Raw genomic sequence first — 16,193 nt, 5'->3', positions numbered from 1 at the left:
CTCAGTCACACTCGGTGGTGGTAAGCTACTTCTGTAGCCACAGCTGCCCTGGGGCAGACTGACGGAAGCGTGGCTGCCAATCTGCGCCTACGGCCCCTCCGACCACCACCAATCACTCACACACATTCACACACATTCACACACAGGCAAAGGTGGGTGAAGTGTCTTGCCCAAGGACACAACGACAGTATGCACTCCAAGCGGGATTCGAACCGGCTACCTTCCTAATGGCCTAATTCTACTCTATTGTCTATAACCTCTGACACCCCTACTAATCAAGAATCTATCTATCACTGCCTTAAAAAAATATCCACTGACTTGGCCTCCGCAGCTTTCCGTGGCAAAGAATCCCACAGATTCACCACCCTCTGACTAATGATCGGTGACGTTTCGTGTCGGGACCCTTCCCCAGAATGTTATTCCACGACTTAACTTTGTCAGTTGTCCATTTCCACAAACAGGGGCCAGAACTAAATTGGGAGCAAGTGGAAGAACATTGTTTTGTGGACATGTATTTATGGAACAACGTTCCATGGCTGTGCCGCGGTGACTTTGTGTTGAAGGACTTTGTGAAAGACACCAGTCCTGGATGAAGTCCGCACCAGCTGGTGTTGTCAGTTCTTTAAGTGAAAAGCCAGCTGATGTTGTCACAATAAACTTATAGATTATCCATCACACGACACTCGTTATTCCATTCACATCTCACGCCCCAAACCTTTAAACAAATGGATGATTCATATCGACACCTCCCCTGACAAAGTTGGTCGGACCTAAGGAGAGTTTAAGTGGCATTTAATGTAATAAATATGAAAATGTCCTATAGATTGACACAAAATGCTGGAGTAACTCAGTGGTAGGCAAAGGTGCTGGAGGAACTCAGCGGGTGAGGCAGCATCTACGGAGAGAAGGAATAGGCGACGTTTTGGGTCGAGACCCTTCTTCAGACTGGGTCAGGCAGAGTCTCTGGAGAGAAGCAAGAGGTGGGGTAGATGGTAGGTCAGGACCACCCTCTAGCTGGTGATAGGATGGTTCAATAGACAATAGACAATAGGTGCAGTAGTAGGCCATTCGGCCCTTCAGATGGCCGATATCAGCCAGGACGAAACTGTCCCTGACTCTGGAGGAGGTCGCATCAGGTTTAGGCTTGGATTGACGTTTCTTGTTGCCAGGTGCAGCGAGGTACAGTGAAAAGCTTTGTTTTGCATCCTGTCCAAACAGATCAGATATATGTGCGGCACGGTGGCACAGCGTCAGAGACCCGGGTTCGATCCTGACTATGGGCGCTGTCTGTACTGGGTTTGTACGTTCTCCCCGTGACCTGCGTGGGTTTTCCCCGGGTGCTCCGGTTTCCTCTCACACTCTAAAGATGGACAGGTTTGTAGGCTAATTGGCTTTGGTGAAAATTGTAAATTGTCCCTAGTGTGTGTAGGATCGTGCTAGTGTACGGGGGGATCGCTGGTCGGCACGGACTCGGTGGGCCGAAGGGCCTGTTTCTGGGCTGTATCTCTAAAGTTTAAAATGTAAAGCACATAACAGGCCCTTCAGCCCACCATGTCTGTGTTGAATATGAAGCCAAATTCATATTCATCACAGGCAATGATGGTCCAATTCTACACGGCCATCGTAGAGTCTGTCCTCACCTTCTCCATCATGGTCTGGTTTGGCTCGGCCACCAAGCACGACACCCGGAGGCTGCAGAGAATCGTCCGATCAGCTGAGAAGGTTGTTGGCTGCAACCTTCCCTCCATTGATGAACTGTACACTGCAAGGGCCAGGAAGCGAGCGGGCAAGGTCATCTCTGACCCCTCTCACCCTGGCCACAAACTCTTTGAATCACTTCCCTCTGGAAGGCGACTCTGGGCTGTCAAAGCTGCCACAGCCAGACATAAAAACAGTTTTATTCCACGAGCTGTAGCTCTACTCAACAGCCAAAAATCTGTAGCCTCCTTTTGCTCTGATATTTTATTTAATTCACATGTTCAATCAATAATGTTTTATTATTAATGTTTAATGTTTTATGTGTCATTTCTAACTATCAACGTATGAGATGTTGTCACTTGCGGGCAGAGCACCAAAGCAAATTCCTTGTATGTGAATACTTGGCCAATAAACTTATTCATTCATTCAAATGAAACTAATTCCTTCTGCTCCCATATCCATCCATTTATGCATGTCCATGTGTCTATCTAAATGGTTCTGACTCGACCCTGTCTCTGGCTTTCATCATTTTATGTCTTTCTCTCAGGTCTCCCTTCTGCCTCCAACACTCCAGAGAACGCAATCCACATTTGTCCAACCTCTCCCTATGCATGTCCACTGTCACCCATTCCTTCACTCCATAGATGCTGCCTGACCCGCTGAGTTTCTCCAGCATTTTTGTCTACTTACGATGAGGGGCCTGTTTCCGTGCCATACCTCTAAGCTGATCCACGCAAAACTATCGGAAGCTCGTGTGATTACTGGATGGAGGTTTATTTGCATGGAGTATTACAATCTTTTCATTCAGTTTTCTTCTTTATAAAAAGCCTTTTGGCTGGTGTAGGAGCTTCCAAGGACAGGTTGTGACTGTAAATGTTATGCGTTCTATGTGAGGGGTGTGGTTTTGGGCTGGGGGAGGTGGCGGGGAGGGGGGGGGGCAGGTGTTTTCACTGCTTAGACTGGGTTTGTGGTAAACTGCCTAGGTGTGCCAGGCAGTGGTGTGTTAGGGAAGAATTGACTGTGTATTTGTGTACGTGTGTGTGCGTGTGTGCGTGTGTGCGTCTGTGTGTGTCTGTGTGTGTGTGAATGTGTGTATTGGGGACAAGGCTGTTTCTGGAGCACCAGAGGGTCGGTCAGCGCGAATGACTCCGACATATTTAAGTGCCTCCGACATACAATGGCTGACGTGTGGGACAGGGAGAAGGCTACTAGCCCAGGAGGGGAAGAACGGTCTCCTTTGCAGCAAAAGCCTCAGAGACCCAAAACAAGGGACTGCGCAACAGGTAAGTGAGATGAGACGTGTAGGAAGGAACTGCAGATGCTGGTTTAAATCAAAGGTAGACACAAAATGCTGGAGTAACTCAGCGGGTCAGGCAGCAGCAACTGCGGAGAGAAGCTCTGACTAAGGTTACAACTCTGAAAGTAGGTTTGCCTTTCTCACCAAATAGCTTGCATGCATTTTAAATGTTGAATCTGACTTTGTTAAATAGAAAAAACAGGCACCTCATGTTTTTAACGCGTTTGTGAATAATACACTTGGTTAATTAATACCAAAGCTAATTGTTGCTCTTATTTCTGAAACAACACTCTCAAGTCCACGCCTCATTGAAACTTCCCAAACAGTGAAAGGCCTGGATAGAGTGGATGTGGGGAGGATGTTTCCACCAGTGGGAGAGTCTAGGACCAGAGGGCGCAGCCTCAGAATTAAAGGACATTCTTTTTGGAAGGAGATGAGGAGGAATTTCTTTAGTCAGAGGGTGGTGGAATTCATTGTCTCTGATGATGCTGTTTGAGAAGGAACTGCAGATGCTGGAAAAGTCGAAGGTGGACAAAAATGCTGGAGGAACTCAGCGGGTGAGGCAGCATCTATGGAGTGAAGGAATAGGTAACGTTTCACGTCGAGACCCTTCGGTGGAGAAGATTCCCGGGATGGCGGGACTGTCATATGCTGAGAGAATGGAGCAGCTGGGCTTGTACACTCTGGAGTTTAGAAGGATGAGAGGGAATCTCATTGAAACATATAAGATTGTTAAGGGTTTGGACACGCTGGAGGCAGGAAACGTGTTCCCAATGTTGGGGGAGTCCAGAACCAGGGGCCACGCACAGTTGAAGAATAAGGAGTAAGCCATTTAGAACGGAGACGAGGAAACACTTTTTCTCACAGAGAGTGGTGAGTCTGTGGAATTCTCTGCCTCAGAGGGCGGTGGAGGCAGGTTCTCTGGATGCTTTCAAGAGAGAGCTAGATAGAGCTCTTAAAGATGGAGGAGTCAGGGGATATGGGGAGAAGGTAGGAACGGGGTACTGATTGGGGATGCTCAGCCATGATCACATTGAATGGCGGTGCTGGCTCGAAGGGCCAAATGGCCTACTGCACCCATTGTCTATTGTCTATTGGAGGCGTTGATGGGCTTTCTTCACGCTTGCATCAAGGTGCTGGGGGCCAGGATGGACCTCCAGAGACCAGCAAAGACCTTTTATTGTGAGCTGAAATGTGTCTCACAGTACTGCTTGGAAGAGGCACCAGCCACGGCTGAGTAGCCGTTCCTGTCCCTAACAACTCCGCAGCGATGCAGCGTTAGAGCTGCTGCCTCTCAGCGCCAGGGACCCGGGTTCAATCCTGACCACGGGTGCTGTCTGTGTGGAGTTTGTACGTTCTCCCCCTGACCTGCGTGGGCTTTCTCCGAGATCTTCGGTTTCCTCCCACACTCCAAAGACGTGCAGGTTTGTAGGTTAATTGGCTTCGGTAGGAATGTAGAATTGTCCCCAGTGTGTGTGTAGGATAGTGTTAGTGTGCTGGGCGGTGCGGACTCGGTGGGCCGAAGGGCCTGTTTCCGTGCTGTATCTCGAAACTAAACCAAACTAAACAATGGAACTGAGACAGCAGCATTCCAAGTCTAATATTAGAATCCACGTTACTGAAGTGTGACTCGTTACATTCCTGAGATGACATGTCCATGATCACTACAGCTCAAGACCCTGGCTCTGCCAATGAACAATGTGTGTCTCTGCCTTTTGCCCACAGCTTCCAATTCCAGCTGGGCTTGTACGCTCTGGAGTTTAGAAGGATGAGAGGGTATCTCATTGAAACATATAAGATTGTTAAGGGCTTAGACACGCTAGAGGCAGGAAACATGTTCCCGATGTTGGGGGGAGTCCAGAACCAGGGGCCACACACAGTTTAAGAATAAGGAGTAAGCCATTTAGAACGGAGAAGAGGAAACACTTTTTCTCACAGAGAGTGGTGAGTCTGTGGAATTCTCTGCCTCGGAGGGCGGTGGGGGCAGGTTCTCTGGATGCTTTCAATAGAGAGCTAGATAGGGCTCTTAAAGATAGCGGAGTCAGGGGATATGGGGAGAAGGCAGGAACGGGGCACTGATTGGGGATGATCAGCCATGATCAACATTGAATGGTGGTGCTGGCTCGAAGGGCCGAATGGCCTACTCCTGCACCTGTTGTCTATTGTCTATTGTAAGATTTGGCCTTGGTTGTAAATGTCTCTGCCTTTACAACTGTACGAGCTGCAGTGGAACTAAGTGCGTTGAAGGCGCGGGGGAGAAGCTTAATGGCCACAGATCAGCCCATTTGACCTTGGCGCTGGGGAACGTTCCAGAAACACAAAAACAAGGACGGAATTAGCAACCACTTGGACAAGCGTGGATTGATGAAGGAAAGGCAGCGTAGGTTTTGTTAAAGGCAAATCTGATGAAACATAGAAACATAGAAAATAGGTGCAGGAGGAGGCCATTCGGCCCTTTGAGCCAGCACCATCATTCATTGTGATCATGGCTGATCGTCCCCTATCAATTACCCGTGCCTGCCTTCTCCCCATATCCCTTGGCTCCACTAGCCCCTAGAGCTCTATCTAACTCTCTCTTAAATCCATCCAGTGACTTGGCCTCCACTGCCCTCTGTGGCAGGGAATTCCACAAATTCACAAATCTCTGGGTGAAAAAGTTTTTTCTCACCTCAGTCTTAAATGACCTCCCCTTTATTCTAAGACTGTGTGGCCCCTGGTTCTGGACTCGCATGACATTGGGAACATTTTTCCTGCATCGAGCTTGTCCAGTCCTTTTAGAATTTTATATGTTTCTATAAGATCCCCCCACATCCTTCTAAACTCCAGTGAATACAAGCCTAAATGATTGATGAGGTAACAAGGGAGTCAACAAAGGTAAACAAAAATGTTGGAGAAACTCAGCGGGTGAGGCAGCATCTATGGAGCGAAGGATAGTCAGATGATCACCAGTGTGCCAGACAGAAGTTCTGCACTGCTCTCTACTTGTGGTAGAATAAAATTCTACCACCAAATTCTCAACCCGAAACGTCACCCATTCCTTCGCTCCATAGATGCTGCCTCACCCGCTGAGTTTCTCCAGCATTTTTGTCTACCTTCAATTTTTTTCCAGCATCTGCCATTCTCTCTTAAACAAGAGGGTCAACAAGGGCAGCCTACCTGATGTTGTATACCTGCACTTCCAATGGATATTTGAGAAAGGGCCACTTAAATGGGCTTGCTATGTAGGACGGACACTATAGACAATAGACAATAGACAATAGCTGCAGGAGTAGGCCATTCGGCCCTTCGAGCCAGCACCGCCATTCAATGTGATCATGGCTGATCATCCCCAATCAGTACCCCGTTCCTGCCTTCTCCCCATATCCCCTGACTCCGCTATCGTTAAGAGCCCTATCTAGCTCTCTCTTGAAGGTGACGGAGAGAATGTTCAAACTCCGCAGAGACAGCACCCATAGTCAGGATGGAACGCGGGTCCCTGGCGCTGTGGGGCAGCAGTTCTACCCGCTGCTCCACCGTGCCGCATCTCTGCAGTAACTCTGTAATGACAATCCTATCCGCCTCCGTTGCACTGAATCGTCTCCGTGCGTTACCTTGTGTGTTGCAGCATGTTGGTGCTTCGTCAAACGCCAGCTGTCCCGGGTGGGGGACGACTGGTACTTTCTCTTCATTCTCGGTGTGCTGATGGCGCTCATCAGCTTCGCAATGGACTTCACCGTGGTCAAACTTTTCAGAGGTAAGCAGACGGAATTCTTACCCCACTTGTTTCATTGGTCCTTTTCTTAAAGATCATTTTCGGGATAGAGTCATAGAGAGTCATACAGTGTGGAAACAGGCCCTTTGGCCCAACTTTGACCCACACCGGCCAACGTGCCCCATCTAACACTAATCCCCACCAGCCCCGCGTTTGGCCCATATCCCTCTAAACCTGTCCTATCCATGTACCTGTCTAAACGTTGGGATAGTCCCAGCCTCAACTACCTCCTCTGGCAGCTTGTTCCATACACCCACCACCCTTTGTGTGAAAAAGTTACCCCTATGTTTAAGAAGGAACTGCAGATGCTGGAAAAATCGAAGGTAGACAAAAATGCTGGAGAAACTCAGCGGGTGAGGCAGCATCTATGGAGCGAAGGAATAGGTGACGGAAAAATGTGAAACGTCACCTATTCCTTCGAAGTAGGGTCTCGACCCGAAACATCACCTATTCCTTCGAAGATGGGTCTCGACCCGAAACATCACCTATTCCTTCGAAGAAGGGTCTCGCCCCGAAATGTCACCTATTCCTTCGAAGAAGGGTCTCGACCCGAAACGTCGCCTATTCCTTCGAAGAAGGGTCTCGACCCGAAACATCACCTATTCCTTCGAAGAAGGGTCTCGACCCGAAACGTCACCTATTCCTTCGAAGAAGGGTCTCGCCCCGAAACGTCACCTATTCCTTCGAAGAAGGGTCTCGACCCGAAACATCGCCTATTCCTTCGCTCCATAGATGCTGCCTCACCCGCTGAGTTTCTCCAGCATTTTTGTCTACCTTCGATTTTCCAGCATCTGCAGTTCCTTCTTAAACTTCCTGCCTCTTATACTCAATGCACGGACTTATATTACCACTCCCTCTTCTAAACTCAAGCAAGTATGGACCCCATGAGTTTTCATAGGACAAATCCATCATCCCAGGATGTATGTTTGCGCCTTTTAGCAGAACTCGGGCGGCACGGTGGCGCAGCGGTAGAGTTACTGCCTTACAGCGCCCGAGACCCGGGTTCAATCCTGACCACCGAGTTTGCACGTTCTCCTCGTGACCCACGTGGGTTTTGCTCCAAGATCTTCAGTCTCTTCCCCATACTCCAAAGACGTGCAGGTTTGTAGGTGAATTGGCTTGGTATAGATGTCCCTAATATGTGTGGGAGAGTGTTGATGTGCGGGGATCGCTGGTCGGCACGGACGCGGTGGGCCGAAGGGCCTGTATCTCTACACTAAACCAAACTAAATTGAAACAATATATATTGAGCTGACCTCAATGAGCGCATGTTGAGTAAATAATCAAGACTTGTGTTTCATTTTCTTACATTATTCTCTGACCTTGTCCTGTCTTTGAACTCTTGAACATTAATAGTTCACCAGCATTTCTTCCAACCACTAAGTGTAGCAGAAACTTGTGCATTCTACCCAGGCAGTGTATGCAGTTGACTTTTATGCGTCCACTTAGAGTGTGGGGTTAATGAGAAGCAGTGAGCTGAGCCCGTAGTTATTTCTCTCAGCTATTGATTTTAAGAGCGGCTCCATTAACATCCACAGCAGACACAGGGAACAGCTTGGTTAACGGAACAGAACTGAGCAAATATGCAATTTGAACTTGAGATCTTAACCAGACCCCCCTTCACCACCCTGGCCAAGCTCTGATCTCACCCCCACCATCGTGAAGAAGATACGAGTGTCTGAAACCGTGGCCACCAGGGTCAAGAATAGCTTCGAGTTATGAGGTCGTACAGCATGGAAACAGGCCCTTTGGCCCAATACTGAACCATGCCCACCAAGAGGCCCAATCTCAGCTAGTGCAATTTACCAGAGACCCAGGTTCGATCCTGACTACGGGCGCTGTCTGTACGGAGTTTGTACTTTCTCCCTGTGACAGTGTGGGGTTTTTCCGGGTGCTCCGGTTTCCTCCCACAGCCCAATGACGTACAGGTAACGTTTTCACACAGAGGGTGGTGGATGTATGGAACGAGGTCGTTGAGGAAGGAACTATCCCAATGTTTAAGAAACAGTTAGACAGGTACATGGATGGGACAGGTTTGGAGGGATATGGACCAAACGCAGGCAGGTGGGACTAGTGTAGCTGGGACAATGTTATAATATAATAATAATGGATGGGATTTATATAGCGCCTTTCTAATACTCAAGGCGCTTTACATCGCATTATTCATTCACTCCTCAGTCACACTCGGTGGTGGTAAGCTACTTCTGTAGCCACAGCTGCCCTGGGGCAGACTGACGGAAGCGTGGCTGCCAATCTGCGCCTACGGCCCCTCCGACCACCACCAATCACTCACACACATTCACACACATTCACACACAGGCAAAGGTGGGTGAAGTGTCTTGCCCAAGGACACAATGACAGTATGCACTCCAAGCGGGATTCGAACCGGCTACCTTCCGGTTGCCAGCCGAACACTTAGCCCATTGTGCCATCTGTCGTCCCAATTGCGCCATCTGTCGTCCCAAATGTTAGCCGGTGTGGGCAAGTTGGGCCGAAGGGCCTGTTTCCACGCTGTATCACTCCATGACCCGGAAAAAAACCCAGGCGGTCATGGGGATAACTCCGTAGGGACTGTACCCGCAGTCAGGATCGAACCACGGGGCTGTGGCGCTGTGAGGTAGCAGCTCTACCCGCTGCGATGGGCAGTATGACTCGATTCTTGGTTCTTGCGCCCCTAGAAGTACGCGATTGGTTCCTGAGTTGACGGGTCGAGGGTCTTGTGTCTCTGCAGCGCAGCGGTGGCTCTACGAGAAGTTGGACGGCAATGGCCTGCTACAGTACATGGCCTGGATCGTGTACGCAGTCACCTTGACAACCTTCTCCACCGGCTTCTCCCAGTGTGTGTCTCCACAGTCAGGAGGTAAGTCCTAAGGTCATAAGGAATGAGGCCATTCAGCCCATTAACCCCATTCTCCTGCCTTCTCCCCATAACCCCTGACACCCGCAGCGTCCCTTTAGGAAGGAGATGAGGAGGAATTTCTTTAGCCAGAGGGTGGTGAATCTGCGGAATTCATTGCCACAGACGGCTGTGGAGGCCAAGTCAGTGGATATTGTTAAGGCAGTGATATATAGATTCTTGATTAGTGTGGGTGTCAGGGAGAATGGGGTTGAGAGGGAAAGATAGATCAGCCATGATTGAATGGGGGAGAAGACTTGATGGGCCGAATGGCCTAACTCTACTCCTATCACTTATGACCTCATGAACATATACCATTGGACAATCGCTGCTGTCTATCCCAGGCTGGGTTGCCTGAACATTGAGAGCATGTCCACTTGATCAGCTACAGCGTGGAAGGTCAGGCGTGTCAAAGCTGTTTTTGTATCTTTTGGAAAGATGTCTAAACTATTACTCAGGGGCATATTTAGTTCAATGAGTCTCCAGAAGGCATTCGATGAGGTGCTTCACGAGAGATTAAATAGTGACCATTGACGGTCATGGAATTGTCGGCTCAGAAACTGGCGGTTCACCAGGAGATACTGACGACTGGTCTGAAATCTTATAGAAGGACAACAAGGAATCGGATGGGCTAGATGCAGGAAAAATTTTCCCCAATTTGGGGGAGTCCAGAACTAGGGGGTCACCGTTTAAGAATAAGGGGTAGGCCATTCAGGACTGAGATGAGGAAAAACTTCTTCACCCAGAGAGTTGTGAATTTGTGGATTTCTCTGCCACAGAGGGCATAAGAGGAATAAGGAGTAAGCCATTTAGAACGGAGATGAGGAAACACTTTTTCTCACAGAGAGTGGTGAGTCTGTGGAATTCCCTGCCACAGAAGGCAGTGGAGGCCAATTCACTGGATGTCTTCAAGAGAGAGTTAGATATAGCTCTTTGGGCTAACGGAATCAAGGGATATGGGGAGAAAGCAGGAACGGGGTATTGATTGTGGATGATCAGCCATGATCATATTGAATGGCGGTGCTGCATCGAAGGGTCGAATGGCCTACTCCTGCACCTATTTTCTATGTTTCTAAATACCTGTACTAGGGCGACACTAATGAACCAACACAAAATGCTGGAGCAACTCAGCGGGACAGGCAGCATCTCTGGAGAGATGGAATGGGCGACGTTTCGGGACGAGACCCTTCTTCTGACTGAGAGTCAGGGGAGAGGGAGACAATAGATATAGGTGCAGGAGTAGGCCATTCGGCCCTTCGAGCCAGCAACGCCATTCAATGTGATCATGTCTGATCATCCCCAATCAGTACCCCGTTCCTGCCTTCTCCCCATATCCCCTGACTCCGCTATCTTTATGAGCCCGATCTAACTCTCTCTTGAGATATGGAGGGGTGCGGCGTGAAAACGTCAGATCAAAGCAGACAATGGTCAAGGAAATGTAGAGCGGTTCATTGTTGGCTGAGGGGAAGGTGACAACGAGGCGCACAAACAGTAAAATGAATCAGGAGGACAGTGACACTAGTCGGAGAACGAAGGTGAGGGAGGGACAGAGAGAGAGGGGGGGGGAAGCAAGGGTTACTTGAAGTGAGAGAAAACAATATTCATACTGAAGAGAGACACAAAATGTTGGGGTAACTCAGCGGGACAGGCAGCATCTCTGGAGAGAAGGAATGGGCGACGTTTCGGGTCGAGACCCTTCTTCAGACTGAAACGTGTGTTTTCTCAATATTCAATAGACAATAGACAATAGGTGTAGGAGTAGGCCATTCGGCCCATCAAGCCAGCACCGCCATTCAATGTGATCATGGCTGATCGCTGGGTTGATAATTGATGGCCAGTCAGTCGTTCCGTTTAAACCTGAGATATCTGTTGGCCAGAGATACCTGGGATGTGGTTCGGAGACAGACCAGTCACCGTCTCACTGATTGCTTGAGGGACGGAATAATCGCCTCAGATATCCCCGTTTCTTTGAACCTAACTCCCTCTTGTGTCCAACTGATGTAACACAGACGGACACAAGATGCTGGAGTATCTCTGGAGAGAAGGAATGTGTGACGTTTCGGGTCGAGACCCTTCTTCAGACACCCGAAACGTCGCCCGTTCCTTCTCACCAGAGATGCTGCCCGTCCCGCTGAGTTACTCCAGCGTTTTGTGTCTATCTTCGGTGTAAGCCAGCATCTGCAGTTCCTTCATGCAAATGAGAAGACAATAGACAATAGGTGCAGGAGTAGGCCATTCGGCCCTTTGAGCCAGCACCGCATGATGTAAGGTAGACAAAATTGCTGGAGAAACTCAGCGGGTGCGGCAGCATCTATGGAGCGAAGGAAAGAGGCAACGTTTCGGGTCTAAACTCTTCTTCAGACCTTTTAGTCAGAGAGTGGGGAATCTGTGGAATTCTTTGCCACAGGCGGGTTTTGGTCCGAAACGTTGCCTATTTCCTTCGCTCCATAGATGCTGCTGCACCCGCTGAGTTTCTCCAGCACTTTTGTCTACCTTTGATTTTCCAGCATCTGCAATTCCTTCTTGAACATCGCATGATATAACGCAGAACCATACGCAGTACTAGACAGTGCAGGGAGTTGTGGGTGTAGGACCAGACTCCCCAAGATGGGCCGAAGGGCCAGTTACCACACTGTATCGCTCGATGACTCTAAGTACAGACAGACATCAATTTCTCATTTAGGTTCGGGCATTCCTGAGCTGAAGACTATCTTGACCGGAGTGCTTCTGGAGGAGTACCTCACCATGAAGACCCTGGCAGCAAAGGTGGTGGGCTTAACCTGCTCCCTGGCAGCCGGCAGCACCATCTTCTTGGGGAAAGTGGTGAGTATTGTTGACCCTCGCTACCTGCTCCCTGCGGGGAACGGCAGGAGGAAGGAAGGGCGGTGGGAACGCTGAAGACCAGAGGAAGAGAGGTGAAGTCAGGAGCAAAGTGGCGAAGTGAAGAGAGGATGATTGAGCGAGTGGAGGAATAAGGTCATAAGTGATAGGAGCAGAATTGGGCCATTCGGTCCATCAAGTCTACTCCGCCATTCAATCGTGGCTGATCTTTCTCTTCCTCCTAACCCCATTCTCCAGCCTTCTCCCCATAACCCCTGACACCCGTACTAATCAAGAATCCATCTATCTCTGACTTAAAAAGTATCCATTGACTTGGCCTCCACAGCCGTCTGTGGCAAAGATTCCACAGATTCACCAGCCTTTGACTAAAGTAATTCCTCTTCAACTCCTCCCTAAAGGTATGTCCTTTAATTCTGAGGCTATGGCCTCTAGTCCTAGACTCACTCTCTAGTCCTAGACTCCCCCTCTAGTGGGAACATCCTCTCCACGTCCACACTATCCAAGTCCTTCACTATTCAGTAAATTATCAAAGCCTTTCACTCTTCGGAATAACTGAGAAGAGAGGGGTCGCTAGAGCAATGAAGATTCAAGAGGAGGAAAAATCAGCTGGAAAAAGGAGCAAAAACAAAGAGAAACTTCACTAGGTACACAAAATTGCTGGGGAAACTCAGCGGGTGCAGCAGCATCTATGGAGCGAAGGAAATAGGCGACGTTCGTGTCGGGCAGTATCTGTGAAGGGAATGAACAGGTGACCCTTGTCTGAGGAAGGGTCCCGACCCAGGGCGGACACGGTGGTGCAGCGGTAGAGTTGCTGCCTTCCAGCGAATGCAGTGCCGGAGACCCGGGTTCGATCCCGACTACGGGTGCTGTCTGTACGGAGTTTGTACGTTCTCCCCGTGACCTGCGCGGGTTTTCTCCGAGATCTTCGGTTTCCTCCCACACTCCAAAGACGTGCAGGTTTGTCGATTAATTGGCTTGGTAAATATAAAAAATGTCCCTAGTGGGTGTAGGATAGTGTTAATGTGCGGGGATCGCTGGTCGGCGCGGACCCGGTGGGCCAAAGGCCCTTTTTCCGCGCTGTATCTCTAAACTAAAACGTCACCAGTCCATTCCCTTCTTACTGTGAGCATATTTGGGCCCCATATCTGAGGAAGGATGTGCTGGCTCTGGAGAGGGTCGAGAGGAGGTTTAAACGAACAATCCCAGGAATGAGGGGGTTAACATATGATGAGCGTTTGACGGCACTGGGCCTCTACTCGCTGGAGTTTAGAAAGTTGAGGAGGGACCTCATTGAAGCATACAGAATAATGAAAGGCCTGGATAGAGTGGATGTGGAGAGGATGTTTCCACTGGATCTGCATCTCTGAACTACAGTAAATCTGCAGCTCCTTGTGCCTCTGCTTGTGATATGAAAGGTTAAGGGCTGGACAACAGTGGCTTGGATCTTCAGAAGTGAGACAATCGATTATTCCTGAACCACATACTGGATATTTCATTTTTAAAAACCTGTAGTTGCTGGAAAATTAAAATAGGAAATTAGGCCGAATGCTGAAAAGACTGGGCTGGTCCACTGGGCAGCGAGCGTGGAGGGGGAACCAGCGTTTTTGTTCCCTCATGAGTGATTTAGACCGAATGTGGCGTTTCTCATCTACAGGGGCCATTTGTCCACATCTCCAGCATGATCGCCGCCTACCTGGGAGGGATTCGAACTACAGTCACCAGGGATTACGAGGTAGGGATTATGTGTTGATGTTACACCTGTGGATCATTAAATCAAAGTAAATAACCCCTCACTGGTTCTCTGATTTAGTGAGCGGGCAAAGTGGGGGAAGTCTAAAGGGTCTGTCCCACTTGGGCGTCATTTACGCGACATCATTTATGCGTTGTGACGTGCACGTGATGCGTGCATGGCGTGCATTACGCGCGCCTGGTGCATGGTGACGCACGGCGCCCCAGGATTTTGGGATTCACAAAATCTTTGCACGCAAATGACTCCCAAGTGGAAAGTAAAAGCAAGGTGCGACTGGTCCTTGATGATGCTGCTGGCCTTGCCGGGCAGCGTGAGGTATAGATGGAGTCAATGGAAGGGAGGTTGGTTTTGTGCGATGGTCTGGGCTGCGTCCACCATGTATTTTCCTTCCCTGCAGAACAAGAGCAAGCGCTACGAGATGCTGGTGGCGGCGGCGGCAGTGGGTGTAGCCAGTTGTTTCGGCGCCCCCATCAGCGGTGAGTAGACGGGCCCGGTAGCCAGACGCGATTCCCACTCACAGTGGAGGTAACGTGGACAGTATTACAGCAGCGATAACGGCAACAGCACAAAGGAGGTCTACTTATAGAGTCTGAACAAGGGTCTCGACCCAAAACATCACCCATTCCTTCTCTCCAGAGATGCTGCCTGCCTGTCCCGCTGAGTTACTCCAGCATTAGTGTCTTTCTTCGGTTTAAACCAGCATCTGCAGTTCCTTCCGACTTTACTTTTAGTTTACTTTTACGTGGAGATACAGCGTGGAGACAGGCCCTACGGCCCACTACTCGCCGACCAGCGATCAACCCCAAACACTTGCACCATCCTACACACACTAGGGACAATTTTACTGACACCAATTAACCTACAAAACCCGCACGTCTTTGGAGTGTGGGAGGAAACCGAAGATCGTCCGGTAGGCGGCGCGGCTCTCGCCAGCAGCGGCCTCTGCAGTCCGTCTGCGTTTTTATTATTTTATGTCTATGTTTTAATGTAGTTTTTGTTATTTTTGTTGGGGTATGTGTGTGGGGGGGTGGGGGTGGTGTGGGGGGGGTTGGGGGTAACTTTTAAATCTCTCCCTGCACGGGAGACCCGACCTTTTCTTTGTCGGGTCTCCGTTGTCGTTGGGGCTGCAACGAGGAGCGGCCTCCAACAGGAAGACCGGGGGCTGTGGTGCCGACTACTCACCTCACCGTCGCGGAGCTGGCCGAGTCCAGAGCGGGTGGGGCTGTGGTGGACGCTGCTGCGGCCCGACCCCCGGAGCTTCGGAGGCTGCAACTGTGGGTTTGGCGGACAGTGACACCGGGAGCCCGCGGGTCCCTGGAGGGAGACCGCTTTTCGGGGCTTCCGCAACGGCGACTTCTCCCGCCCGAGTTGCGGGGTTGAAGAGCTCCTGGAGCGGGGCCTTACAGCACCGCCCCGCGCGGCTTGGAATGGCCGCGGGCTGCGAGCGCGCACCGGGGGCTCTAACACCAAGACCCGGTGCGCGAACTTGCATTACCCGGCGTGGTTTAATGGCCACGGGACAATCGCCATCGCCCGCCGGGGGCTTTGACTTTGACTCTGACATGGGGGGGGAGAGTGCAGTGGAGAGAGAAGTTTTTTTGGCCTTCCATCACAGCAATGTGATGGATGTTTATGTAAAATATGTTGTGTCTTGGGTCTATTTGTTGGTAATGTATGGCTGCAGAAACGGCATTTCGTTTGGACCTCACGGGGTCCAAATGACAATAAATTGAATTGTATTGTATTGTATTGTATTGTATCTCGGGGGAAACCCACGCAGGTCACGGGGAGAACGTGCAAACTCCGTACAGACAGCGCCCGTAGTCAGGATCGAACCCGGGTCTCTGGTGCTGTGAGGTCATTGGGGGGCAACTCTACTGCCAGTTAATTCCACAATACACAGCGCGATCCCACTACGTTCCCGCAAGGCAGCGATTCCCCACCCATCGCCCCATTCCCA

General features: G+C 50.1%; 1 protein-coding gene across 1 annotated transcript in view; it reads left to right on the top strand.

The window, feature by feature from the left end:
• The first annotated feature begins 2,663 nt into the window (after nucleotides 1–2,663).
• Nucleotides 2,664–16,193, top strand: part of LOC116990565 (chloride channel protein ClC-Kb-like) — a 28,875-nt gene continuing 15,345 nt past the window's right edge. Inside the window, exons 1-6 of the mRNA XM_033048356.1 lie at nucleotides 2,664–2,981; nucleotides 6,600–6,728; nucleotides 9,478–9,606; nucleotides 12,326–12,465; nucleotides 14,138–14,215; nucleotides 14,631–14,709. Of these exons, the coding sequence (XP_032904247.1) occupies nucleotides 2,876–2,981; nucleotides 6,600–6,728; nucleotides 9,478–9,606; nucleotides 12,326–12,465; nucleotides 14,138–14,215; nucleotides 14,631–14,709 (661 nt within the window). The 5' untranslated portion in view covers nucleotides 2,664–2,875. The remainder of the gene's footprint in view (nucleotides 2,982–6,599; nucleotides 6,729–9,477; nucleotides 9,607–12,325; nucleotides 12,466–14,137; nucleotides 14,216–14,630; nucleotides 14,710–16,193) is intronic.

The sequence above is a fragment of the Amblyraja radiata genome, chromosome 31 (assembly GCF_010909765.2).
Source record: "Amblyraja radiata isolate CabotCenter1 chromosome 31, sAmbRad1.1.pri, whole genome shotgun sequence".
NCBI lineage: Eukaryota > Metazoa > Chordata > Chondrichthyes > Rajiformes > Rajidae > Amblyraja > Amblyraja radiata.
Note: the sequence above shows the minus strand (reverse complement) of the source record. Positions and strands in the feature narration are given on the sequence as shown.